Below are 27,022 nucleotides of genomic sequence, written 5' to 3' on the forward strand. Positions count from 1 at the left end.
TTTACCTGCTTCAACACGTTGAAGGTGCGTTCACCTGAAGCCACTGATCCATCATCATTTTGATGACAAAAATACGCAATGCAATTGTGATATTAGGAAACACCCAAGAGAGTCCAAGTTTGAGTATTTCTTGAAGCAATTCCTTTGGCAATTTGATTCGCCATTTTGTTGCCCAATCACTTAGTTTTGTGAGATCTTTTTGAAGTTCTTCACAGTCTGCTTTGGACTTAACTATCTTTAGCAGTTTAGTATCATCTGCAAACTTTGTTACCTCACTTTTTACCCCTTTCTCCAGATCATTTATGAATAAGTTGAATAGGATCGGTCCAAGGACTGACCCTTGGGGAACACCACTAGTTACCCCTCTCCATTCTGAGAATTTACCATTAATTCCTACCCTTTGTTCCCTGTCTTTTAACCAGTTCTCAATCCATGAAAGGACCTTCCCTTTTATCCCATGGCAGCTTAATTTACATAAGAGCCTTTGGTGAGGGACCTTGTCAAAGGCTTTCTGGAAATCTAAGTACAGGTTGTCCACTGGATCCCCCTTGTCCACGTGTTTGCTGACCCCTTCAAAGAATTCTAATAGATTAGTAAGACACGATTTCCCTTTACAGAAACCATGTTGACTATTGCTCAACAGTTTATGTTTTTCTATGTGTCGGACAATTTTATTCTTAACTATTGTTTCGACTAATTTGCCCAGTACAGACGTTAGACTTACCGGTCTGTAATTGCCGGGATCACCTCTAGAGCCCTTTTTAAATAATGGCGTTACATTAGCTAACTTCCAGTCATTGGGTACAGAAGCCGATTTAAAGGACAGATTACAAACCTTAGTTAACAGTTCCGCAACTTCACATTTGAGTTGTTTCAGAACTCTTGGGTGAATGCCATCTGGTCCCGGTGACTTATTAATGTTAAGTTTATCAACTAATTCCAAAACCTCCTCTCGTGACACTTCAATCTGTGACAGTTCCTCAGATTTGTCACCTACAAAAGCCAGCTCAGGTTTGGAAGGCAGCAAATCACCAGAGAGGATTCCATAGGTGGAAAGAGCTTGAGATGAGACTAAGGTTAAAGGTCACCATATATGATCAGCATCACGAGAAGATTGCATCAGAGTCTCTTTACTGGCAAAATGTTCTGAAAAGACTCATTGCCATTGTGAGAATGCTTGCTACCCAAAACCTAGCACTGCACGGCACTTCAGATCAGCTGTATGTGCCAAACAATGGAAACTTCCTTGAAATTGTGGAGCTGATGGCTGAGTTTGGCTGTATTCCAGGAGCATCTAAGTCTAAGTCACCACCTAAGAAACGTACACACACCACTACCTTTGAAAAAAATTCCAAATGAGATCATACAGTTACTGGCAACAAAAGTCAAACAGAAGATTGTGGCAGATCTGAAGTCAGCAAGATATTACTCTGTTATTCTGGACTACACACCTGACATGAGCCATACTGAACAAATGACTTGAATGGTGTGTTTTGTAACACCAGAACCTAGTGAAAATGTCCCTGCAATAGTTACTGTCAGAGAGCATTTTTTAGAATTTATTAACATCGATGATACTGCAGGAGTTGGTATGACAAATGTGCTTCTTAAAATGCTGGAAGATATGGGAATTGCGATAGCTGACATGAGAGGTCAGGGCTACGATAATGGTGCCAACATGAGAGGAAAGAACAGAGGAGTGCAGACACGGATCTAAAAGTTAAACCCTCGACCTTTTTTTGTCCCATGCAGTTCTCATTCATTGAACTTGGTGGTGGGTGATGCAGCATAGGCTTCTAGTGAGGTTGCTGAATATTTTAATGTAATTTGAAGCATCTATGTATTTTTCTCTGCATCAACTCATCGATGGCAAATTTTGAAGCAACATCTGGGAACATCCTCTCTGACACTGAAACCACTGAGTGCCATGTGATGGGAAAGTCAAATGGAGGCGATAAAGCCTATGAAACACCAAATTGGGATGATAGATGGCGCCATAGTTGCCATTATGGAGGATAATGCTATGACAGGAACTGTTCATGGGAGAACAGTGGCAGAGGGAAATGGAATCACCAGAAACATACATAACGTAAAATTTCCGTGTGGCTTAGTGTTGTGGCATGACATACTGTTTGAAATAAATGTTGTAAGTAAGAGACTCCAACGTGTTGACCTTGATATATCTGGAACAGTGGAACAACTGGACAAAGCAAAGTAATACCTACAGTCTTACTGGTCTGATGAGGGATTTCAAAACGTTCTGAAGAGTGCACTGAAGTAGGCAGAGGAACTTCACACTGAAGCTATTTTCCCACCCATTCAAGAATACAAGAGTCACTGAAGAAGACGACATTTTGATTATGAGACACGGGATAATCCCATAAGAGACCCCAAACAACAATTCAAAGTTGAATCTTTAACCAGGTGCTAGATTGTGCAATACAGTCAGTTGAAGAACATTTCATGCATTTCAAGGAACACAGCAATATATTTGGGATGTTGTATGATATTCCAAAACTCCTCACTATACAGCAATGCAGGGCACTAGAGACAGTGTTGACACATAATGACAGGCGCGATATTGATGTGAGTGATTTAGGTGATGAACTAAAAGCTCTTTCAAGATACATTTCAGCAAGATCAACTCCAAAGGCTGTTCTGGAATATATGTGCACAGATAAGATCCCCACCCTCTTTCCAAATGCTTTTGTTGCTCTGTGCATACTTCCTACACTTCCTGTAACAGTTGCCAGTGGAGAACGCAGCTTCTCCAAGCTGAAGTTAATAAAAACACATCTATGCTCCACAATGACACAGGAGAGGCTGGTCATCCTTGCAACCATCTCAATAGAGCATGAGCTGGCCCAGACTGTGGGCCTTCAGCAGGAAGCAGTTCAAATCTTTGCAACCAAGAAGGCACGGACAGCACCACTTTGATTATTCAAAAAGATAAAAATGTCAGTGTTTACTATGCAGACAAGAAAAGTTACATTTGCTCTTCTGGTATTTGAAAGTTAAGTGTTACTTAACATTTTTGAACAAGGCATTTTAAGTTGTTAGTTCTCTTTTAGTGGGATAGGTAGCAGAGCAGTACCATGAGAGGAGTAGAACAGGAAGAAGGCAGAATTGAGTCCTTTCAAAGTTTTGTTCCAAGCGAGTGGGCATGGGGGCGTCATTTGAGCTCCCCGCCTCAGGTGCCAAAATGTTGTGGGCTGGCCCTGAATCTATGGATCTTAGGATCTCATCCTGCAAACACTCACCACACATGTTTAATATTAAGCATCTGAATGGTCCATTGACTTCACCTAATCTCTGTTGTGAAGAGGGTTTAAAAAGTCTGGGTTTTTTAGTCCTGGTTAGAGGGCCTAGCTCTATGCTACAGATAGATTGATGAAGACTAGGGGCTTTAAATAAAGGAGCCTAAATTTAGACACCTAAATCCATATTCAGGCAGCTGAATAAGCAGCTTGTTAATCAGAAACAGTGGACACTCAGAACTGAATCCCATTGTTGCAGGCGCAGTAATTTGGAAACTCAAGCCACGTATTGAGAAAAATGAATATGGATTTGGGATCTAACTTTTGTGTGTTGTTTGTGTAATATCTAGACTCAAGCATTTGCCCAAAACATCAGAGTCTAGAATGTCTGTCAACAGGGAAAGATTCTGGGGGGAATAGGGGTGTGGAAAGGATTAAAGCCCTTCCTGAAATGTCTCCAATTGCCCTTCTCACCCTGACAGGCTGCAGAACATCCATGACTTGCTGCAGATCATCCCATGCCCTCCAGAGACAGGGAAAGGAAATGGCTGCAGCGGAGCCGGTGACCTTCGAGGAGGTGGCTGTGTATTTCTCCGAGGACGAATGGGCTCTGCTTGACCCGGGTCAGAGGGCCCTCTACAGGGATGTGATGCAGGAGAATTATGAGACTGTGATCTCTCTGGGTAAGGACTTCTGTCTCCTCAGCTATCAGAAGCTGTGTGGGATCTGGAGTAGCTGGGTTGAGTTTGGCTCAAAATTCTTCATTGGCCCCACATATGTCAGAGGGATCAGCCCCAATAATCCCTGGCTCCTGCATGAGAGACTGTCCCCTCCACGTCCCCTCCCAAGCGACAGCAGATTCAGGGACATAACAATGGTGCTACTCTTTCCACAACCAAGGTTTCAATGTGCTTCACCACCATCTTGTCCATGTTCTGCCTTGGCCAAAGGTGTGAGTGGAAGGGCCCAGTCAGGAATGGCATGTACCAGAATTCTGGGGCTGGGTCTGGCTGCTGTTAGTGCCTCCAGGCCTACCTTTTGTGCCAGTGTGCTGAACCCTGGGAAGGAGGGTGCAGTTCCTGGAGTCCTGTCCTGGCTATGGCTGATCTCTGTGAAATGCCAGTTCCTCCCAGTGAGAGGGGCTGGGTTCTGGGGCTGAGTGAGGGCTTATGAAGTAGTTAATGCTCTGCAAGCGTTCTGTGGGGTGTATCACTGTAATAGATAAAAGTGAGGAGAGCTCTTCTTCTTTTCAGACACTGCACTTGGTCTCAGGAGACCTCCATTCAATTCCCTGCTCTGCCACAGACTTCCTGTGTAACCTGGGGCAAGTCACTGAGACTATCTGTGCCTCAGTCCCCTGTCTCTGCAATGGGTATTATAGTATGTCCCTACTTCACAGTGCTATGTAAGGATAAATGTATTAAATCTGTGAGATGCTCAGATACTGTGATCATGGGGGCCCATACGAGCACCACTGATAGCACAATGTGTTCCTGATTTAGACTGGAGATTCCAGGTGCGGCTGTTATTAATAATCTTTGCTTCCCGTAGTGTCTGCAGTGATGTATGATTTGTTGTTAGCGCCACAGAGTGTTATTATGGCTGCTCAGTGCTGCTGTTTCTGGAGCTCTGAGTCAGCTGTACTAGCAGAGAGGGCAGCTTGCCCATTCAGCAGACCTCAGTCTTGATCATAAAAAAAGACCACAGGCTCAGTTCGGTGGCTAAAACACTTGGCCAGGTTTATTGGCGATGAAGTACTGTACTAGTGTCCCAGCTCAATGGGCACAGGTACAGTAACACGTGTTTTATTCTCCTCTTCCCCCCCCCACCCCCACCCCCCGACAATGGTACCGGCTCAATTAGAAAACCAAGATGCTGTCCCCTGAGCTATCACAAATATCCCCTCCTGTGACTTTTCCTTTTATACGTTGATGCAAACAATATACATCTCACACTCCAACTATAGCTACCATCCTTATCCTTGTACCAGTTAGTTTGAACAAAACATCCTTATGCGTTATCATGTCATCCCCTCCTTATTTTTACAAGGGGTCAGTGTGATCCTCTACCATCTCTTAGCAATGTGTTTATGTAGTTACTTGAGAGATCTGTGTGGTTTTTATACCCTCCTTACTAGTCAGGAATGTGCTTACTTGCTTAGCTGACACCTAGTATGCTACCATTCTGCCAAGGCCAGGTCTATTCTGGTTCCCAGCCATTGGTTCACATGGTTAGTTATGCCTAGGGCTCCAGCAAGGCCTACATTCCCCTTTTTTTTGTCTTTTCATGGGAAGATGTTTACCCATCATCCCGGAAAAGCATACTGTATGAACTGAAAATACTCAGTGGGCTAAACACTGTTTCTTGGCCATTTCACTTACCCATCTATACATTCATGCCCCATGTGTCCAGTGGTCTCCACATTCTCTCATATGACCTGTGGACAGGTTTTTTTTTTTTTTCCCCCTCCAGTTTTTTTTTTAATTATAAAATATTGCTTTGTCAGGATTGAGAGTTGGTTACCAGACACTGAACAAGATGGTTTTGAATAACATGTGCCTCAGTTAGGATGCCGTGTCACTGACCGCACGTCACAAAAGACACCCCATCCAGTGTCCTCCTCCTGGATAAATATATGGCATTCTTGACCAGGGTGAGGCGTAGGCCAATGAGGAGGCCCCGAGATGGGCAGGGAGTAAATAAAAATGTTGAGATTCTTGCTGCACTTTTCCCTGCACAAGGGGTTACAGAGGATGCGGAAAAGGGGCTGCCACCTGTCACACTCCAGATACACATATGCCAGGGTCTCCTTCTCCCACAGAATGAACAAGTGCCAGGGAAGTCTGAAAATTGTGTCAACAACATGTCTATGCTCCATGAAAAAGCCCAACCAACTTATATTCCTGGTGGGCCGTGGAATCAAGGTGGAATACAGGCTGGCCCACTAGGGCTCCTCCTCCTCAATAGGTGATAAAATGTCCAGCCATTTTGTATCTGGGCAGGACACAAGTGCTAGGAAATGAACTGGGGTGAGAGTGTGTGTGTGTATAGCTTCTCTTGTGATGTGGCTGAGAGGCTCACTGACTTTGGTGACACCAGCCAAAACTAGCCTTTGGTGCACCCAGGGAACCGCCACCCCCTGTGCCACAAGATGTGGATTGTGCAATAGGAGATCTGGAAGGAAGTGTTCACCATCGGCAGCCACGAAAGATCTGATTGCAGAGAACAACTTGCGGGGCCTGAGGAGATCTTTGTCAGTTCACAGAGATTTTGGAGGAGACATGTCAGATGGAGGAAAGCAAGTTGCTGGTCATATCAGAGCAGTCAGTGGAGGAAGGCATAAGACCTCAAAACTATAAGAATGGCCCTCTGGGACACCACTATTTACCTCTCTCCATTCTGAAACTGACCATTTATTCCTATCCATTGTTTCCCGTCTTTTAACCAGTTATTGATCCATGAGAGGACCTTCCCTCTTATCCCATGACTGCTTACTTTGCTTCAGAGCCTTTGGTGAGAGACCTTGTTAAGCACTTTCTGAAAGTCCAAGTTCATTATATCCACTGGATCTCCCTTGTCCACTTGCTTGTTGACCCCCTCAAAGAATTCTAATAGATTAGTGAGGCATGATTTCTCTTTACAAAAACATGTAAGCACTCCCACCTATATCTATATGTGTTACAGTCAGCTAGCCTGCCACACCCTGGCTTTTGCCAGCCTTAAAGATTACTTCAGGGTGACCCCAACACACTCCTCTCTTAACAAACTATATTCTGTTCAAGCAAAATTTCTCATCACATGCTTTCAGCAGTCTTACAGACCAAACTCTTTAGGTCAGGACCCCTCTCCCAGAGTCCAACAGCTGTTTTGTCTTCTTAGGTGCAATGCCAGAGACAGACAGGGAGGGGGTGTCTTGGGGCGTTTCCCCTTTTTATAGTCCTGTCCTCCCTTTGAGAAGCATTTCCACCTGGGGGCAAGGCGACAGGCAGTCTGTATGGATGGAAACTCCATGCTTTTTCTTTGCTAGGATGTAGATTTTTGTCCCACCCCATTTCTTGCCAAAGAACGGCCACTTAGCAGGTAATGGTCCATCAGCCTTGTTTTCACCTGACTGAGGAATAAGCTTGCTCTTTGTCCCTGAGGAACTGGTTTGGCCACTCCCCAGACTTACCTGGAAAATGATTCCTCCTGCAAAGAGAGAGGGGCAATATGTAACTTGTTTGTAACGGTGTATAAGAGAGGGGTGATAGAAGGGCTATCTTTGGCCAAGGGGAGAGCAGAAAATCCCACCACTCACTGAGCTGGTCCGTTGTCACGGGCATACATGTATTGGTATACCTGTAACCATTGAGCTGGGGCACTACTACCATGCTTGGTTGGCAATAAACCTGGCTGAGCACCGTCCCCTGACCTGAGTCTGTGGTGTTCTTGGGCAGTTCAATCAAGGTTGTTGCCCCTTTTAGAAAAGGCAACCACATGAGACTATCTAAAACCAAAGGAGCTTTTGAAAAAGGTTATGAACAAACATTTACCGTGAGATATTCATAGTGGGTGAAACCTTAACCAGGGGCCAGAGACCTATATACCTATGAGGATGAGACAGTTACTGGATCTTTTTACCCTGAAAAATTACAAAATGTAAAGCCCAAACAAGACAGGATTTATAGGATTGAAAAAGTTCTAGTGGAGAAAGGAAAAGGGAGAAAAAAGCAGCTACTGGTGAAATGGTTGGAGTGGCCTGATAAGTTTAACAGCTGTGACATTTAGACACAAGCAAAAACTATTCCTCCAGCAAAGAGAGAGAGAGAGAGAGACATGAGCGATGGCGGGTTTTACATTACTTTGCCCAGCAACACCAGCTCTGCGGTTTTCCCCCAAAACAACAGCTCAAACTTTACAATATGGCTAATTAAGCACTTGGATCTCCGGGTCCCTGGGAGGTGGGGTTAGTGGAAATACAATACCCACACAGCTGGAACACTATCAACGAAGACACCCCTTTCGAAATCACCTTTGGAGATGTGGCGTGGAGTTTCATCCTACAACGAGATTATTACTCATCCATACCCAAATTACTGGATCATATGAACATTACCGTAGCTTGTCATTCCGGACCAACTGAGGTGGTCATGAACTGCGACCCTGTGGGTAGAAAAGTTGGACTTAAATCTGCCGATTTTACTTATGTGTTTTCTACCGGCGGGGAGCTAGCTAACATTCTGGGTTTGGGCCCCAAGCACAGCATCCAAAAAATCCCCTTCTCGGCAGACATCACAGGGGGTTTCAACTCCTTGTATCTGTATACAGATATTGTAGAACACCAGTTTGTGGACTTTTCCATTTAAACTTTTCCATTCCTGTTACGCTGCGTCCCCGTCCGAGGAAGGAACAATGAGTTTGTCACCATCACCTATGATAGACCTCATTACGTCCCTGTCAGTAAACACCACGTCGACACCATCACCGCTGAAATAAAGACAGATGAGAACAGACGCATCTCATTTCACTTCGGCAGGGTGATCAACAAGCTGCACCTGCGTCCTTGGAGAGAGAGAGGTTTCTAAAAAATAAAGCACTATGGTGACCCTAAAAAATTATGGCAACCCCACTGTCTAAAGGAACTATTACAAAGCCCAGGCTGGATACGCCCTTCCTAGATATCATGGGGCCCCGTGATGTACAGGACTGGCACGGGCAGAATATTCTGTAGCCTCTTTCAAAAAGCTGTACCGCTTTTGAGAAGGGAGCTATAGATTATTAAACCCCACGTAAAAACCACCATTCATAACATAGCTAGTGCTGTTTTGGAGAAGGTGGGTGATCCAGCTGCACAGGAGGGATCAGGGCTGATGTACATTAAAAGGAGGAAGAGAAAGAGAAATGCGTCATACCTGCGACACACAGGTCCCCCAAAATCCTTTAAAAGAAGGGCTTTGACACACAGGGCCAGCCATAAGCAAAAGTCCAAGAGGAAGCCTGGATGAAATAGGAGATGCTCTCTGCCTGGTAAAAGAGAGATATTTTAATCAACATGGCTTTTGTTCACTGCGGGTTTGAAGAGTGCACCAAATCTGAAGTAGACTTGTTCCAAATAGCCCCTATGCAGACCAGCATCAAGAAAATCATCTACATCGAGGTGCCGCCTCTATCAGCCGTTACGGAGGCTGCCATCATCGACTTTTTAATAGCAGGGAATGGCACATTATATGATTTAAACAATACACTGCTGTACCTATATTGCAAGATTGTAAAAGGAGACGGAACTGAACTCGCCAGGGATGCCTGGTGAATTCCCCGTGGCCTCTATTTTCAGTCAGTTCAATGTCACGCTGGGAGACAGCCTCATAAGCCAAAGCAACAACTGTTACCCTTACAGGGCCTTTATAGAATCGGTGCTCAATTCACTGCTCTACAGCCAAAATGCTTCTGAAATAAATGTAGTCAAACTTTACTAATTCTGGGTCACTGAGAACGAAAATGATGCTTAAAATTGTTGATTGGCTCTAGTTTTCAAGAAATGCTATTGGGTCAGTATATATGACCCTTGACTTGGGAATGGCGGAGGATGAGTGAGTTATAAAGGGAAGGGATCTCAATTTAAACCAGAAATGACTAAAATACATCTTTGACTGGATATATGAATAAATCTATGATTGGATTTGGACAGTACTTGCTTTTTAGGCAAAACAATTAATGATGCAATCTGAAGCTGGTATTGCGTCATACATGATATGAATTGCATCAGGTTATTCCTAGAAGTCATGGATGATGCAATCATAATGAAGCTTACATCACTCTGCTGAACAAATTGCCCTATATCAGCTCTAGAAATCATACAGTGTCATGCTCTCTTATTTGTCAGTGATTGATTTTGCAAAGGGACACATTTCTGTTTAGCCAAAGTGAGCAGAGATGCCTCGTACTTGTGTGAACAGTGCAGATAACTTCTGCTATGTTTGTGGTGAAGTGACTTTTGCATCACAAAAGCGCAGTATAACCACTATGGTTAAGAAAGCCTATCACCTTTATTTTGGCTGCAAAATTGGAGATCAGGACAAGAGGTGGGCCCCACACATATGCTGCAACACTTGTGCAACAAACCTTCGCCAGTGGTTGAACAGGAAAAGGAAATCTATGCCTTTTGCAGTGCCAATGATTTGGAGAGAGCCAACAGATCATACCAGCAATTGTTACTTCTGCATGGTGCCTCCAGTTGGGAAAGGTGTGTCAAAGAAGAAAAAGTGGACTGTACATTATCCAAACATTCCATCAGCTATATGCCCAGTACCCCACGGAGAAGGACTGCCGGTTCCTGATGCACCAGAATCATTCTCACTTGAGTCAGATGAGGAAGAGGAAGAGGATGAAACTTCTGATCCTGAACCATCAATGTCACAGGACCCACATTTTCTCCCATCCTCCTCCTCTGAACCACACCTCATAACACAAGGTGAACTGACTGACCTTGTCAAGGATTTGGAACTACCCAAGAGTAAGGCAGAGCTGTTGGGCTCCAGACTACAGCAGTGGAATCTCCTGGCAGGTGATGTTAGGGTATCCATGTTCCGTGACCGTCAAAAGGATCTTGTCCCATTCTTCTTCATGGAAGGTGATCATGTAGACTGCAGCAACATCGATGATGTGATGGCAGCCCTCAACATCGTTCACGATCCAGATGAGTGGAGACTGTTCATTGATTCATCGAAGACGAGTCTTAAAGCTGTTTTACTGCATAATGGCAATGTTTTGCCATCAATTCCAGTTGGTCATGCAGTCCATATGAAAGAAACCTATGACAACATGAAACAACTTTTGAGGTGCATAAACTATGACCAACATCAGTGGCCGCTTTGTGGCGATTTGAAGGTTGTTGCTCTCTTGCTTGGTCTGCAGACTGGATACACAAAGTACTGCTGTTTTCTCTGCGAATGGGATAGTCGTGCAAGAGATTTCCACTACATCAAGAAAGATTGGCCACTCCGACAGTCATTGGAGCCTGGGAGGAAAAGTGTTCAGCATCCACCACTTGTTGAATCAAGGAAGATTTTGTTACCACCCTTACACATCAAGCTGGGTCTGATGAAGAACTTTGTCAAGGCCATTGACAAAACAGAAGCAGCTTTCAAGTACCTCCGTGGAAAATTTCCAAGGTTAAGTGAAGCTAAGATAAAGGAAGGTGTCTTTGTTGGTCCTCAGATTCGTGAACTTCTTCGAGATGATGCATTTGACCAGAGAAGAATGAGGGGGGATTTGATAGCAGCCTTCAACTACCTGAAGGGGGGTTCCAAAGAGGATGGAGCTCGGCTGTTCTCAGTGGTGGCAGATGACAGAACAAGGAGCAATGGTCTCAAGTTTCAGTGGGGGAGGTCCAGGTTGGATATCAGGAAAAACTATTTCACTAGGAGGGTGGTGAAACACTGGAATGCGTTACCTAGGGAGGTGGTGGAGTCTCCTTCCTTGGAGGTTTTTAAGGCCCGGCTTGACAAAGCCCTGGCTGGGATGATTTAGCTGGGAATTGGTCCTGCTTTGAGCAGGGGGTTGGACTAGATGACCTCTTGAGGTCCCATCCAACTCTGATATTCTATGATTCTATGATTCTATGCACTGCGTGGCAAGGAAAAGACGGCATGGAAAGCCTTCCAGTTAGTGCCAATAAATTTTCTCGGAAACAACAAGGCAGACAACTACAGGTTGTTGGTGGAAAACCTCCTCAAGGCATACAAAAGCCTTGGTTGCAACATGTCACTAAAGATACATTTTTTGCACTCTCATCTAGATTTTTTTCCACCGAACTGCGGAGCAGTGAGCGACGAGCACGGCGAGCGATTTCACCAGGACCTTGCAACAACGGAGAAACGCTATCAAGGCAAATGGAGCCCATCAATGCTTGCAGACTATTGCTGGACAGTGACAAGAGATGCTCCATTTAATGAATACAAGAGACAATCCAAGAAGCGCCGAGTAGACACTGAATAGGACTAAACTATGTACATAATAGTTTTTTGCCTTTTGTTTCATAATACATTTTATTTATATAACCCTTTTGCTGATTTTTAAAGTGTTACATAAACAAGATAGGTGGAATATTATCATGTAAAGCAACCATAAACACATGAAAAGACCTAGGTTTACAAGTTATGATTAAAACTCTACTATCTACACAATATACGTAGACATAAAATGTAAAAACTTAAATCGCTTAGAAACAGTAGCTAATCAGTTGTTTTAATTGTCATATTTGAATTCAGCACATCAAAATACATAATAAATAGCACATTTTATCTCTGAAGCAGACGACTTCTCAAAAATTGTAGACCAGTGTTATTAGTAAGGACGGCCTGGGCAAAAAGTAACATTATATATTTCCAGAGTTAAAAAACAAGCAACATACCTAGTCTCGTAGTCCAGCAGCTGTTTTGTTCAAGATAAAAAAAGGACAGTCTCCAAAAAGCTGAGGGTTTTTATACCATTCTAACTCTTTGTTTCAAACAAACTTTAAAGTCTGTAGTTAGCAGGTTGATTTGATCACTACAACTCTTAATTAATAGATACTTAAGAATTTTAGGCACCCTTCTCCAAACATCCCCCTTTTGTCATCTGCACAACTGGGATTTTTTTTTTTTTTTTAAGTTAAAATACATTTTCCTGTTTCAATGAAAAAACAGCATTGTAGGGCCTTCTTACAGTATTAAACAGTAAATCACCATACACAACAATCCTTAATGTTACTGTACCCTTTCCTGACTGGGGGGATCTTGCAGATATCAATGAATGTCTTGGGGGGGGTTTTTTTTTTTTTTTTTTAAACATGTTTCATGCTTAAAGTTTTTATTTGTTTTGATATAAAATGGATATAGCACATCCATAGTAAACACTCTACAAATACCCATACCTTTTAAATGTTTGATTCTTAGGGTTTTTTTCATAGCTTTTAAATGTTTGATTGTTCTTACAGCAAATGCTTATTTTATAAAAGAATGGTGGAGGTTTGTGAACCCTTGAAACATTTAAGTTTTGGGTTTATGTATGTAAATATATTATTTTAAACTTTTAATGACTTTGAGTTACTAGAAAGACAGTCAACGAATTCCTGAGGTTTTATTTAAACTGTCCAATAGCGTCTACAAACTCCTGAGGTTATGTTTAAATTGTCCTTTAGTGTTCTACAAACTCCTGAGGTTTTATTTCATTTAATATTAATCAGAGCTCACCATCCTCACCTATCCACCTCCCTTACTGTGGGTGTTCCTCCATCAAACTTAATTACTGATCACTAATACGTTTAACTCTGATGGAAACAAGGGTGGGTAATCACATCTAGACCTATAGACTCGATAGTCACCCTGGCTATTCAGTGAGGGTGTGGTTAAACCATCAGCTCAACAGGGTGAGTCAGCTCTATTGTAGTCAAACACATGTCTCAAACATCCCTGTTTTATACACAATATAGGATTTTTTTTTGCTTTATTTTAAACACATTTTTTATTTTTCCTCAGGATTTTACTACATGCATTTCAGCTTTTTGCTGTAAATAGGGCTCTTTCCACAAAGACACAATAGCTGGGTTCTCACAAACTAATTTTTTTATTTAAAAGACATACAGCCCTTGCAAACAAACCAAGATGCTCCATCAAAACTTTTATCTTACTTAAGGGCCACACAGACCTTCTAACAGAAACACAGGTCCTTTTCAATAGATATTTTTATTTACAGCTACCAAGTTTTATATCACGTTTGTCCCCTCACCATTCTCTAACTTAATCCTTTTAGATTTCTTGCAAATAGTCTTTTTCTTAAGCAGGGTTCTGTAACTTTTTGTGTGGATCAGACAGTCAATATAACGCTCTAAGCAGGCATCCTCCAGTTTGGTAATTTTCTTTAAAACACTGTCAGGATCTCGACCAAATTGCACAGCATTTACCAAGGTCACCCCTTATGCTAAATGTTCTTGAGTTAAGCACAGACATTGCATAGCATAACCTGTGACAATAAGAACGTTTAATAAGCTTTCCAAACACAGTTCAGAACATAGGTGCCACAGTTTGCAGTTTATATCCTCTGAAGTCCAACTCACATAGTCATGGTGCTGTTGGCCGGCGCGTCTATGACACAGCCCTCACAATCTTCTAAAAGCTTTTCCCTAAGGCAGTGATTAAGGACAGCATAAACAGCAACACGTACAATAGACTTTTTTATGCTCACGATGTGGCACTGGCTCAGTTAGTTCCATGCGAAGCCTTCTCCTAAACTCCACATAGCCGTCATCCTCAGCATCCTCATCAATGAGTTGCATCAGTGTGAGCAAAAACAAGGCGCGCCCAGTTCGTCTTCGCTGTCTGATGTAATGCTGTCCGGGGACTCCAGAGCCTCTAGAAAGGCATCATCGAGCGACGTCTTTTCTGTTCACCAACTATCTCCGTGACACCACAGATTTCCTGAGAAAACTACAATGCATTGGTGACCTCCCAGAAAACACCATCCTAGCCACCATGGATGTAGAGGCTCTTTACACAAACATCCCACACACAGATGGAATACAAGCTATCAGGAACAGTATCCCTGATGATGACACCGCACAACTTATTGCTGAGCTCTGTGACTTTATCCTCACGCACAATTATTTCAAATTTGGTGACAATATATACCTCCAGACCAGTGGCACCGCTATGGGCACCCGCATGGCCTCACAATATGCCAACATTTTTATGGCTGACCTGGAACAACGCTTCCTCAGCTCTCGTCCACTCATGCCCCTTTTCTACCTACGCTATATTAATTACATCTTCATCATCTGGACGCATGGGAAGGAGACCCTGGAAGAATTCCAGCATGATTTCAACAACTTTCACCCCACCATCAACCTCAGCCTGGACCAATCTACACGGGAGGTCCACTTCCTAGACACCACTGTACAAATAAGTGATGGCCACATTAACACCACCCTATACCGAAAACCCACCGACCGCTACATCTACTTTCATGCCTCCAGCTTCCACCCCGGTCACACCACACGATCCATCGTCTACAGCCAAGCACTGAGGTACAATCGCATCTGCTCCAACCCCTCAGACAGAGACCAACACCTACAAGATCTTCACCAAGCATTCTCAAAACTAGGATACCCACACAAGGAAATAAAGAAACAAATCAACAGAGCCAGACGTGTACCCAGAAGCCTCCTGCTACAAGACAGGCCCAGAAGAGAAACCAACAGAACCCCACTGGCCATCGCCTACAGACCTCAGCTTAAACCTCTCCAACGCATCATCAGTGATCTACAACCCATCCTGGACAATGATCCCTCACTTTCACAGACCTTGGGAGGCAGGACAGTCCTCGCTCACAGACAACCTGCCAACCTTAAGCATATTCTCACCAGCAACCACGCACCGCACCATAACAACTCTAACTCAGGAACCAACCCATGCAACAAACCTCGATGCCAACTCTGCCCACATATCTACACCAGCGACACCATCACAGGACCTAACCAGATCAGCTACAACATCACCGGCTCATTCACTTGCACGTCCACCAATGTTATATATGCCATCATATGCTAGCAATGCCCCTCTGCTATGTACATTGGCCAAACTGGACAGTCACTACTCAAGAGGATAAATGGACACAAGTCAGATATCAGGAATGGCAATATACAAAAACCTGTAGGAGAACACTTCAACCTCCCTGGCCACACAATAGCAGATGTAAAGGTAGCCATCTTACAGCAAAAAAACTTCAGGACCAGACTCCAAAGAGAAACTGCTGAGCTCCAGTTCATTTGCAAATTTGACACCATCAAATCAGGATTAAACAAAGACTGTGAATGGCTATCCAACTACAGAAGCAGTTTCTCCTCCCTTGGTGTTCACACCTCAACTGCTAACAGAGCACCTCACCCTCCCTGATTGAACTAACCTCATTATCTCCATACTGATTTATACCTGCCTCTGGAGATTTCCATTACTTGCATCTGAAGAAGTGAGGTTCTTACCCACGAAAGCTTATGCTCCCAATACTTCTGTTAGTCTTAAAGGTGCCACAGGACCCTCTGTTGCTTTTTACAGATTCAGACTAACATGGCTACCCCTCTGATACTCTGTTCACCTTGTCCATCGGTGATTCCTGCGAGCCATGGTTGCCTTCCTCCTCTAGGGGGGTGGACGACGAGAGGCCATCACGGTTGTTGGTCTTCCTTGCGAGTGCTTGGGTTTCGGGGTTGGGTTCCCGTGTATCCATCAAGAGGTGGGCCAAAGGGCTCCCCATGGCGAGTTCCTCCTCCTCCTTGGAACTGTCGCTGATGTAGCGCTTCCTCCACAGGCGGTTGAAGGCCTCAGAGCTAAAACAAAGTCTGAAGTTCTCATGGGTGTGGGGAAGGAGTCCATGTTTCCTCTCAGCCTTTCCATGATTTCTAAAACACACGTTCTTGGAACGAAATGGTGTCTTCTGCACGGCACTGGGACTTCCCGGGGTGGTGCTGTGATCTGATTGGTAGAGGGCAGTAGGGGGAAGATCTTAGACGGGTCACATGACCATCTTCTGAGTGGGTCACCCCACCCCGGAACTCCCCCTGATTGGTCAAATCTCCTCTTGGGGCGGTCCTTCAGGGAAAAACCCATCCTGATTGGTAGTGGGTGGTGGGAGGAGTTCTTAGAGGGGTCACATGACACCTTTTGTTTCCAGTCATGTGTTCGTCTTGACCCCGGGGTGGGGCCTGAGGGGTCAGGGGGCAGGGCCTATGTTTGATTGATGGTAGGCCCCTTATACTACTAGCACAGCCCACCTGCATGACAGGAGCACCACACCTCATGCCTCACGCCATATTTCAGGGATTGATGCAAGTGTTCGGTAAAGTTGTTGATACACTTCTCTTCTTGTGTGTTTATCAAGTGGTCATTTTGTGTTCTCCACCAGTTTGGAGGCTATTGAGTTTGGCTGGATTTTTGGTGGCCGGTACTCTGTGGGATTAGTGGCACCAAGACATAGTAGTGTCCAGGCTCCATGATTTGAACTTGTAAAATCAAGGTTTTGCACACACTCAAGCCATCACTGGCATCTTGCTGTGTCAAGGGAGTGTAGCAGGGCTTTTGCGGTATGAGAGCTCCTGGTCTGATTGTATTGCTGGAGCAACTCCTGGCTGGTGAGTCTTGCCCACATTCTCAGGGTTTAACTGATCGCCATATTTGGGGTCGGAAGGAATTTTCCTCCAGGGCAGATTGGCAGAGGCCCTGGAGGTTTTTCGCCTTCCTCTGCAGCGTGGGGCACGGGTCACTTGTTGGAGGAACTCTGCACCTTGAGGTCTTTAAACCATGATTTGAGGACTTCAGTAACTCAGACATAGGTTAGGGGTTTGTTACAGGAGTGGGTGGGTGAGATTCTGTGGCCTTCATTGTGCAGGAGGTCAGACTAGATGTCCATAATGGTCCCTTCTGACCTTAAAGTCTATGAGTCTCTCTCATCCAGTAGGGAGTGTGCTTTTTCCAGAAGCCTCAGGGAATGTTCTTCTTTCCTGCTACTTTCAGGAGTCCTGCAAACTGTTGATAGCATTCTGGTCTTGCTGAAATCCTTGCAACAGTTTTCTCAACAGTTTGTGTATACACATTCCAATCAGCTTTAGCAAAATTCCATCATGGTACCTGTTTTGGAAAGAACACAGGGATTTCAATGCCTACGTAGATCATTATAGGCCTGTGTTGACTGTTTGGAAATGCCGATCATACTTCATGTGTTATGATGAGAGTGTTACCACTTTCGTCTTTAGACACAAATATTAGGTCTGGGTTGTACCCATGTTGCCAGCAGCTGGAATGGAATGCTGATTGTTGTTTTAGTTCATAGATTAGTTATAAGTCTTGTGCAGATATCCAGTCCATGTGATTTTTGCCATCAGTTTCATTTGTTTTATAGCCCCACATAGTGTGGTGACTATTAAAATCATCTAAATAGATGAATGGAATAGGAATACTGGGTAGCGCTGGTTTTGGCCATCTTGTGCTAGGGGCTTTATAGATGTTGGTAATGCGGAGCTCACCTACTTTGATAGTTGTGGTAAAGGTGGTCTCCTCTTCGATGGGATAATATTAAAATCTGTAATGGTGTCCCTGATGTATATTGCCAAGCCATATTTAGGATGATAATGGCTAGTCGTTAGGTTGTATCCATAGATACAGTAGCGCCTAGCCTGTTGGTTGTTGCCAACATGGGTCTCTTGCAATATGAGGATATCGATGTTGTAAGTCTTCAGCAAGTTTCCAAGTGTAACAGAGTGCAGGTGGGCCTTTCTATCTTCTGTCGCTTCTGCACCAACAAACCAGCCAGAGACATCTGCTTTAGTGCAATCACCCGTGCTCTTTATTTACAGTACAAGTTCCCACCACCTTGTAGCTACAGACAGCGTCAGGCCTACAGCCTCAGGAACCCAAGCTTCTGCAGCCAGCAGGGGAGATTGGCCTCTAACTCCCTGGCTCCTCCCTTTCGTCCTCCCTGGCTTCCTTTCTGCCAGCCTTTATGTAGCCCCTTGCTAACGAGGCTGGCAGCTCTTCCCTATTTGCCACTTAGGCCTGAGCTTACTCAGCCAGCTCCAATTCACTTTCCTGATTGGAGCTGGTGTGACAGAGGTCTGGCTTAGGGTTTCCTAGCCAGCACCCTGTCACACATCTCCCCCCTTATGAACCACCAGGTTCATCATTCCTCGGCCTCTCCACCCCCTTCCAGTGGGGTTCGTCCTGGGAAGTCTCTCCTCCTCTTTTGGGCAATCACCTGTGTCATCTCCTGGGGTTTTTCTTCATGCCCCAAGGTCAGGGGGTGGATGTCCCCATAGCTATGCTGGATGTCCCCATAGCTCTTCGGGGAACGTCTGCCTCCGTGTACTCCTCGGTTAGCTTGACTGCTGCATCGACCATACTTGACTGATGTTGTCTGACCCAGAGTTGGATATTCTCTGGAAGGCCCTGTAGCAAAGTATTACTCCACCGACAGGCCCATCCAGTCTAGGATGGCCACCCTCACCATCTCATAGCTCCGGGCCTGTTCCTCACGCAAGGCCATGTAAGCCACTTGAGCTTTTCCCACCAGGTAGGGAGCCAGCCATAGGGCCCAGGTTGCCCTATCCCATCTGGCACCCATGGCTACCCGCTCGAACGTACCGAGGAAGGCATCCAGGTCATCTGCCGGGCCCATTTTACAGAGTCCCAAGCCTGGTGGCCAGGTGCCATCCCCTACCGTGCGACTCATCATTTGTTGCAGTAGTTGCTGCTGCACACTGACATGCTCTCTCGTAAAGTCCTGTAGGCTTTTCTGCCTGCCAGGTTAGTAAGGCCTGTCTCTCGGCTTGGTGAGACTGCTGGAAGCCTTGCAGGGCCTTCTGCATCTGTTCTCGCTGTTTTACAAGCCATTGCAGGGTCTCTTCCATCAGGCCGCCAACCACGTCCGTTAGCTCAGGATCCGAGACAAGCCCGCACATGTAACAGGGCACAGGTGAGTCTCTCTATCTTCTGCCGCTTCTGCACCCACAAACCAATCGACACATGCTTAGGATCATTCCCTTCCTGGTCACAACTCTCCACACTGGTAGCAGGTAAGGCACAGGGCATACCTTAATACTTCTTCTGTGACTGGTTCATGATATTAACTTGATTTGAATAAAGCTTTAATGTCATCCCAAGTTAAAAGATCTGTAGGCAATAAATTCCTTACACCAACTATAACTTCATGTTTACTACCATTCCATTTCAGGAGGGTTCTGGCTAAAGGCACACTCACATTAAACTCATAGAGGATTACAATATTTACACTCTTATCTGGTAAATAATCTTCCTCTTTGACAAGATCTGCTTAAACTAGAGTGATGTTAGAAGCTGTAACTTGCCCTAAACAGCTTTTACCATTGATTTTTACACTCTTTAGGAATTTCCTATTGCCACCCACATACATACCATTGGAACAATTTATGGTTACCTCCTTCTGAGCTCACAGTAACAGCATTTACATAAAAGGTGGCAGTGTTGGTTACCCTCTTTCTGGTCAAAGTCCTTTAGCAGATTTTTCAGTTCTTGATCTGTGGCTTTCTTCTTAAAGGATAAAGCTTTTCGGGAGCACAAATCTTCCAGGGTTTTTTTGTCAGGCCCCTCATATGATCGTTGCTTACTCATTGTAATTACTCTTTAACCACCAAAACTCTCAATATAAAATTTCAAATTTTTGAATAGCATGGGGTTCTGATCCAAAGTTTAATTGACCTGGTTCCATGGATTCTACCAAAACTGTGCCTCCGTGGGTCACAACTGAGAATACCAAATTCAGGACGAACTGCTAAGAAGTAGGAGAGACACACCACAAAACTGATGGTGGTTCTTCCATAACATATACCACACCAGCAACAAAAACAAACTTCTGTCTCACCACACTGGCTAACAAGAAGTCAGAAAGGCAGCCTCCTTAGATATTCCAGTCCTTGTTTCAACACCCAAACGACGCTAGACTTAATGATGACGAGTGGCTATTTAAAACCAATTTCATCAATCAAAGGATTCTTCCGATCCCAAAGGACCAGCCATGTACCCTGGTCAATATATAACTCAGATCTTACACATAATCACATTGCTGCCAATGCTTTAGTATCTAATATCTAAAGGTTTATTTATATGAGAAAGAGGTGAGAATTAAAATCGGTTAACGGAATCAAATACATACACACATTGCAAAGTTCTTGTATCAGGTTTGAAGCAGTGATGGCATAAACTGCTGGCTTGTTTAAGTCTCTGCTTCCTTCCAAAAGATTGGAAGGTCCTCAGTCCTTTGGTTAGAATGCTCCCATTAGTATAAGTCCATAGTCCAGAGATCAGAGCAGGAAAGCAGAAAAATGAAGATGTTTCTAGGGCCTTTTGTAGCTTCTGCCATGTGGAGTGAAACTCATTGTTTCAAGCAAAGCCCCTAGTGTAGTGAGTTGAAAAGTACAGGCACAGGATGCTAGTTAGTATCTCATGAACTGGTCAAATGCCCTTGCATGCTTCGATGAGTCATGGCAGGCATTACCCATAGTTTGTCTGAAACGTCCATAGGAAAGTCCATCAGGTGTGGATGAGCTTTTTCCATGGTCCATGTTTTTTGTTGATAGGCCATCAACCTAAATACTCTATTCACAATGTGCGGGCTAGACTAGATATAAACTACCTTGTGGGTGTTACCACAAGAGCAAACACATTTGAAATAGAAGTACATAGATAATATTATAACTTGAGATACAAAAATGATATACACATACAAACAGGATAATCATAGTCCGCAAATCATAACTTTTCCATTGACACCTCACATGACATACTTTGCATAAGATTTGTTGCAGTTGTATAACAGTGGTAGCAAGAATGATTTACATGGTCATATTTTAATCATATAATGTCACAGGGGGACCTTCCCAAGGACTAAATGATGGTCCGAGACATTGCTCCCTCTAATTTTTTACATCCATGTGCAGAATGAATTTTGTTATGTGCACCAATATAGAGGTGATGTGTGACACAGAACCTTCATATTGGTGCACATAACAAAATTCATGTGGTGGGGGTGAGGCCGAAGGGTTTGGAGTGTGGGAGGGGGCTCAGGGCTGGGGCAGAGGATTGGGATGTAGGGGGATGAGGGCTCTGTCTGGGGCTGCGGGCTCTGGGGTGGGGATGGGGATGAAGGGTTTGGGGTTCAGGAGGGGACTCAGGGCTGGGGCAGAGGGTTGGGGTGTAGGGGGGTGGGCTCTGGATTGGGGCCAGGGATGAGGGATTTGGGGTGCAGGCTGCCCCGGGGCTGTGGTGGGGAGAGAGGACTCCTCCCAGCCCTCTCTCGCTGCAGCAGCTTGGGGGCAGAGGTGTCTATCCTCAGTTGCAGCAGCTCTGGCAGGGCTGGGCTGGACCGAGGGAGGGGCTCCTCACTCCGGCGGGCCTGGGCTGGCCGAGGGAGGGGTTCCTCTCCCCTGGCCGTGGCAAGTCCGGGGAAGGTCTGCGTCGGGGCCGGCGAGGAGGGGTGCCTCTCCCCTCTGCAGCCCTGAGCCCGTGCGCAGGGCTTAATAGGCAGCTGTGTGGCCACACAGCTTAGAGGGAACTTAGGTCTGAGAAGGGATCTGGGTGAATGGGCCCAGAAGATATGAAAATGTGAAACGTAGAATCATAGAATATTAGGGTTGGAAGAGACCTCAGGAAGTCATCTAGTCCAATCCCCTGCTCAAAGTAGGACCGTCCCCAATTAAATCATTCCAGCCAAGCCAAGGTAGATTCTGTCCATCCAAGAGGGGTGTGACTGAGCTACCTCACCCAGACAAAGGTGAAGGAGGTGGGGAAATGGGCACCAGAGGATGGTTGGGAAACAACAGAAAGAGACTGCTGCTGCTGCTCTTGGCAGAGTAGAACCAAGGCAGCAGAGGGGGAGCTCAGCTGCAACAATAGCCACCCCCCCCCCCCCCCCCCCGGATCAGCACAGCCAAACACCACCATGGCCAGCTGCGGGAGCAGCAGCTATTGTGGGCAGATGGAGGGTCCCACCCAGGCACAGGCAGTAAGGAGTTCAGGACTCTGGAGCATAGGCAGGGTCTGAAGCAGCCAGCCAAGGATTCACCTAGTTCCTCAGACAACTTTCTCTCTCTCCTTCTGGATTGAATAGTGCATCCAAGCCAAAGAGTGGGGCTAGCCATGCCACTCAGGCCTGGTCTACACTAGGCGTTTATGTCGAAGTTAGCGCCATTACATCGAATTAACCCTGCACCCGTCCACACTGCGATGCTATTTAGTTCGACATAGAGGTCTCTTTAATTCGACTTCTGTACTCCTCCCCGACGAGGGGAGTAGTGCTAAATTCGACATGGCCATGTCGAATTAGGCTAGGTGTGGATGGAAATCGACGCTAATAGCTCCGGGAGCTATCCCACAGTGCACCACTCTGTTGACGCTCTGGACAGCAGTACGAGCTCGGATGCTCTGACCAGCCACACAGGAAAAGCCCCGGGAAAATTTGAATTTGAATTCCTTTTCCTGTCTGGCCAGTTTGAATCTCATTTCCTGTCTGGACATCGTGGCGATCACAGCAGCACTGGCAACGATGCAGAGCTCTCCAGCAGTGATGGCCGTGCAGTCTGTGAATAGAAAGAGGGCCCCAGCATGGACTGATCGGGAAGTATTGGATCTCATCGCTGTGTGGGGCGATGAGTCCGTGCTTTCTGAGCTGCGCTCCAAGAAACGGAATGCAAAGATCTATGAGAAGATCTCTAAAGACATGTCAGAGAGAGGATACAGCCGGGATGTAACGCAGTGCCGCGTGAAAATCAAGGAGCTGAGACAAGGCTACCAGAAGACCAAAGAGGCAAATGGACGCTCCGGATCCCATCCCCAGACATCCCGTTTCTATGAGGCACTGCATTCCATCCTCGGTGCGGCCGCCACCACTACCCCACCACTGACCGTGGACTCTGAGGATGGGATATTGTCCACGGCCGGTTCCTCGGACATGTTAGCGGACGGGGAAGATGAGGAAGGAGATAAGGAGGACGAGGCAGTCGGCAGCGCTCACAACGCTGATTTCCCCGACAGCCAGGATCTCTTCATCACCCTTACAGAGATCCCCTACCAACCCTCCCCAGCCGTTACCCCGGACACAGAATCTGGTGAAGGATCATCCAGTAAGTGTTGTAAACATCTAAACATTTATTTTTAACAGAACAGGAATATTAACAATTAAAAGAATGGGTTGTTCATGATTAGTTTGCCCTAGGCACTTAACGGTTCAGTCATGGGCAGTGCAAGTTTTGAAAAAAAATCTAGCAATGTCCGGTTTTCCGTGATTGTCCTGCCCAAGCCGCTCTACTGTTTAGTCCCTGCTACTGCAGCTAGAGTAAAATGCGGTCTATATGTGCAGGGATAGAGCAGTAATCCTCCCGGGACATCTCGATGAAGCTCTCCTGGAGGTAATTGGAAAGCCGTTGCATGAGGTTCCTGGGGAGAGCGGCCTTATTGGGTCCTCCGAAGTACGACACGTTGCCGCGCCACGAGACTATCAAGTACTCGGGAATCATTGCTCTGCACAGCAGGGCGGCATACGGCCCTGGTCTTTGGAGGCTTTCCCGGAGCATTCTCTCTCTCTCGCTGTCAGAGATCCTCATCAGGGTGATGTCGCCCATGGTGACCTGCTTTGAATTAGGTAGGGGAATGTTAGTGTTGGGACTGCTTGCTCGTTCCTTTACAGAACTGTAACCGCTGGTTTGCAGCCACGCGGTGGAGGCGGGAGAGGGGCTGCCGAAAGGGATCGTTCCTGGGGACAGCCGCGAGGGGGTGGGACAGGGGCAGAGTTCCCGCTTGCCGGATTGCTGGCAGCAGGTACTGACATTGCTTTAAATGTGAAATGAGGCCAGTGGTAATATAAAAGTTTTAAACTGCCACAAGTCTACGGCTTACCATGTCTGCCTGCAACAGAAATTCCGTTGTGCTGCCCCGCTTCTCAAATGTGCTGTGGAAGACCCCAGGCACTGAATGCGAAGGCCGAGAATTCGACCTTGTGCTGAGTGCGCATGTGATAGGTGCTGTGCATGGTCTTGTTCACAGAGAAAGACTATGTTCTTGGTTCACAACTACATTTATCTTTCTGAGGAATTCACTCCCTTTTTCCCATTCCCACAGCCACATCTGCGACTGTCTCACAACCTAGCCTGGCATCACACTCCCAGAGGCTAGCGAAGATTAGGCATAGGAAGAAGAGGACACGGGAGGACATGTTCTCTGAACTTATGGCCTGTTCCCAAGCCCAGGCAGCACAGCAGACCCAGTGGCGGGAGAAATTGACCCAAATGCAGCAAGCAAACATGGATCGGGAGGAGAGGTGGCGGCAGGAAGACCAGCAGGCGACTCAAACGCTGCTTGGACTACTGAGGGAGCAAACAGACACGCTCCGGCGCCTTGTGGATGTTCTGCAGGAACGGAGGCAGGAGGACAGAGCCCCGCTGCAGTCCATCTCTAACCGCCCTCCCCCGCCACCAAGTCCCATACCCACCTCACCCAAAGTGCAAAGAAGGAGAGGCGGCAGAGTCCCTGCTAACTCTCACTCCACCCCTGCAGAGAGCTCTAGTAGCAGAAGGCTCTCATTCCCCAAAACTTGAAAAGTTCTTTCCTTCCCGCCTGACACAAGCCCCCGTCCAAGTTTCACCTCCCAGTTCCATGTGTAGTTGATAATAAAAAATACGTTCATGTTAACTACTGTTTCAATCATGTTCTTTTGGAGGAGGAGGGGAAAGGGGGTTGGTAATTGGACAGGACAGTCACCTTTGGCAGGGTACATAGGCGGGGGCAGGCACAGCAGCAGGGCACATACACAGTGCAGTGATGCAGTGACTAGTTACCCTGGTTAGTCTGGGAGGTTGTTTTCATGTTATGTGGTGGGGGGTGGGTTGCTCTGTGACTTTGTGGCGGGGGAGGGCAGTTACAGATCTTAAGCGGCAGTCCTTATGCAGGATCACAGAGCCATGCAGCAGGGGATCTGTAATCGTCCTCCCCCTGCCACAAAGTCACATAGCCCCCCCATACACACAGTCCCGATCAGGAGGGGTGACAGGCTCCGTTGAAACAACCATCCCACCGCAGCGGAGCCCGTCAATCCTTGAGTTTAGAAGCTTCATTCGCGTCACTACACTACACCCGCTCCGCACCACAGTCTGCGTCCCAGTTTTAAAAAATTCCCGCGAAAACAGTATTAAAAAAAACGGTGTGCATTAACAAAGTAGAACTATTTTTATTTCGAAACGTGTGTTGGAAGGGGGTGAAGGGGGTATGTAACTGGGTAGGATAGTCAACATTAACTGGGTAAAGAAACGGGGGCAGGTTCAGCTTCTCTGTACACAAACTTAAAAGTCACAGGTTACCCTGCTCACTCAGGAACTTTGCTTTCAAAGCCTCCCGGATGCACAGCGCTTCCCGCAGGTCTCTTCTAATCGCCCGGCTGTCTGGCTGAGCGTAATCAGCAGCCAGGCTATTTTCATCAACCTCCCACCCCGCCATAAAGGTCTCCCCCTTGCTCTCACAGAGATTGTGGAGCACACAGCAAGCTGCTATAACAATGGGGATATTGGTTTCGCTGAGATCACAGCGAGTCAGTAAGCTTCTCCATCTCCCCTTGAGACGGCCAAAAGCACACTCCACCACCATTCTGCACTTGCTCAGCCGGTAGTTGAAGAGTTCTTTTTCAGTGTCCAGGGCGCCAGTATAGGGCTTCATGAGCCAGGGCATTAGCGGGTAGGCTGGGTCCCCGAGGATGACTATAGGCATCTCCACATCCCCAACAGTTATTTTGTGGTCCGGGAAGTAAATACCTTGTTGCAGCCGTCTAAACAGACCAGAGTTCCTGAAAACACGAGCGTCATGAACCTTGCCCGGCCATCCCACGTAGATGTTGGTAAAACGTCCCCTGTGGTCCACCAGTGCTTGCAGCACCATGGAAAAATAGCCCTTTCGGTTAATGTACTGGGTGGCTTGGTGGTCCGGTGCCAGAATAGGGATGTGAGTTCCATCTATGGCCCCACCGCAGTTTGGGAATCCCATCGCTGCGAAGCCATCTATGATCGCCTCCACGTTTCCCAGGGTCACTACCTTTGGCAGCAGTACATCAACGATTGCCTTGGCTACTTGCATCACAACAACCCCCACGGTAGATTTGCCCACCCCGAACTGGTTCGCGACTGACCGGTAGCTGTCTGGCGTTGCAAGCTTCCAGAGGGCTATGGCCACTCGCTTCTGTACACTCAG

The 27,022-nt window shown here is 46.1% G+C and overlaps 2 protein-coding genes across 3 annotated transcripts in view; one reads left to right on the top strand and one right to left on the bottom strand.

The window, feature by feature from the left end:
* Nucleotides 1-27,022, bottom strand: part of LOC117887172 (zinc finger protein 501-like) — a 1,015,593-nt gene that overhangs the window by 860,780 nt on the left and 127,791 nt on the right. The gene's annotated exons all lie outside the window — the stretch shown is intronic.
* The window catches only part of LOC117887188 (zinc finger protein 34-like), a 29,938-nt gene continuing 6,653 nt past the window's right edge, over nucleotides 3,738-27,022 (top strand). For both annotated transcript variants that reach the window (XM_034789521.1, XM_034789522.1), the window contains exon 1: nucleotides 3,738-3,940. In XM_034789521.1, coding sequence (XP_034645412.1) covers nucleotides 3,754-3,940 — 187 coding nt within the window. In that variant the 5' untranslated portion in view covers nucleotides 3,738-3,753. The remainder of the gene's footprint in view (nucleotides 3,941-27,022) is intronic.

Source organism: Trachemys scripta, chromosome 14 (genome assembly GCF_013100865.1).
Source record: "Trachemys scripta elegans isolate TJP31775 chromosome 14, CAS_Tse_1.0, whole genome shotgun sequence".
Classification (NCBI taxonomy): domain Eukaryota; kingdom Metazoa; phylum Chordata; order Testudines; family Emydidae; genus Trachemys; species Trachemys scripta.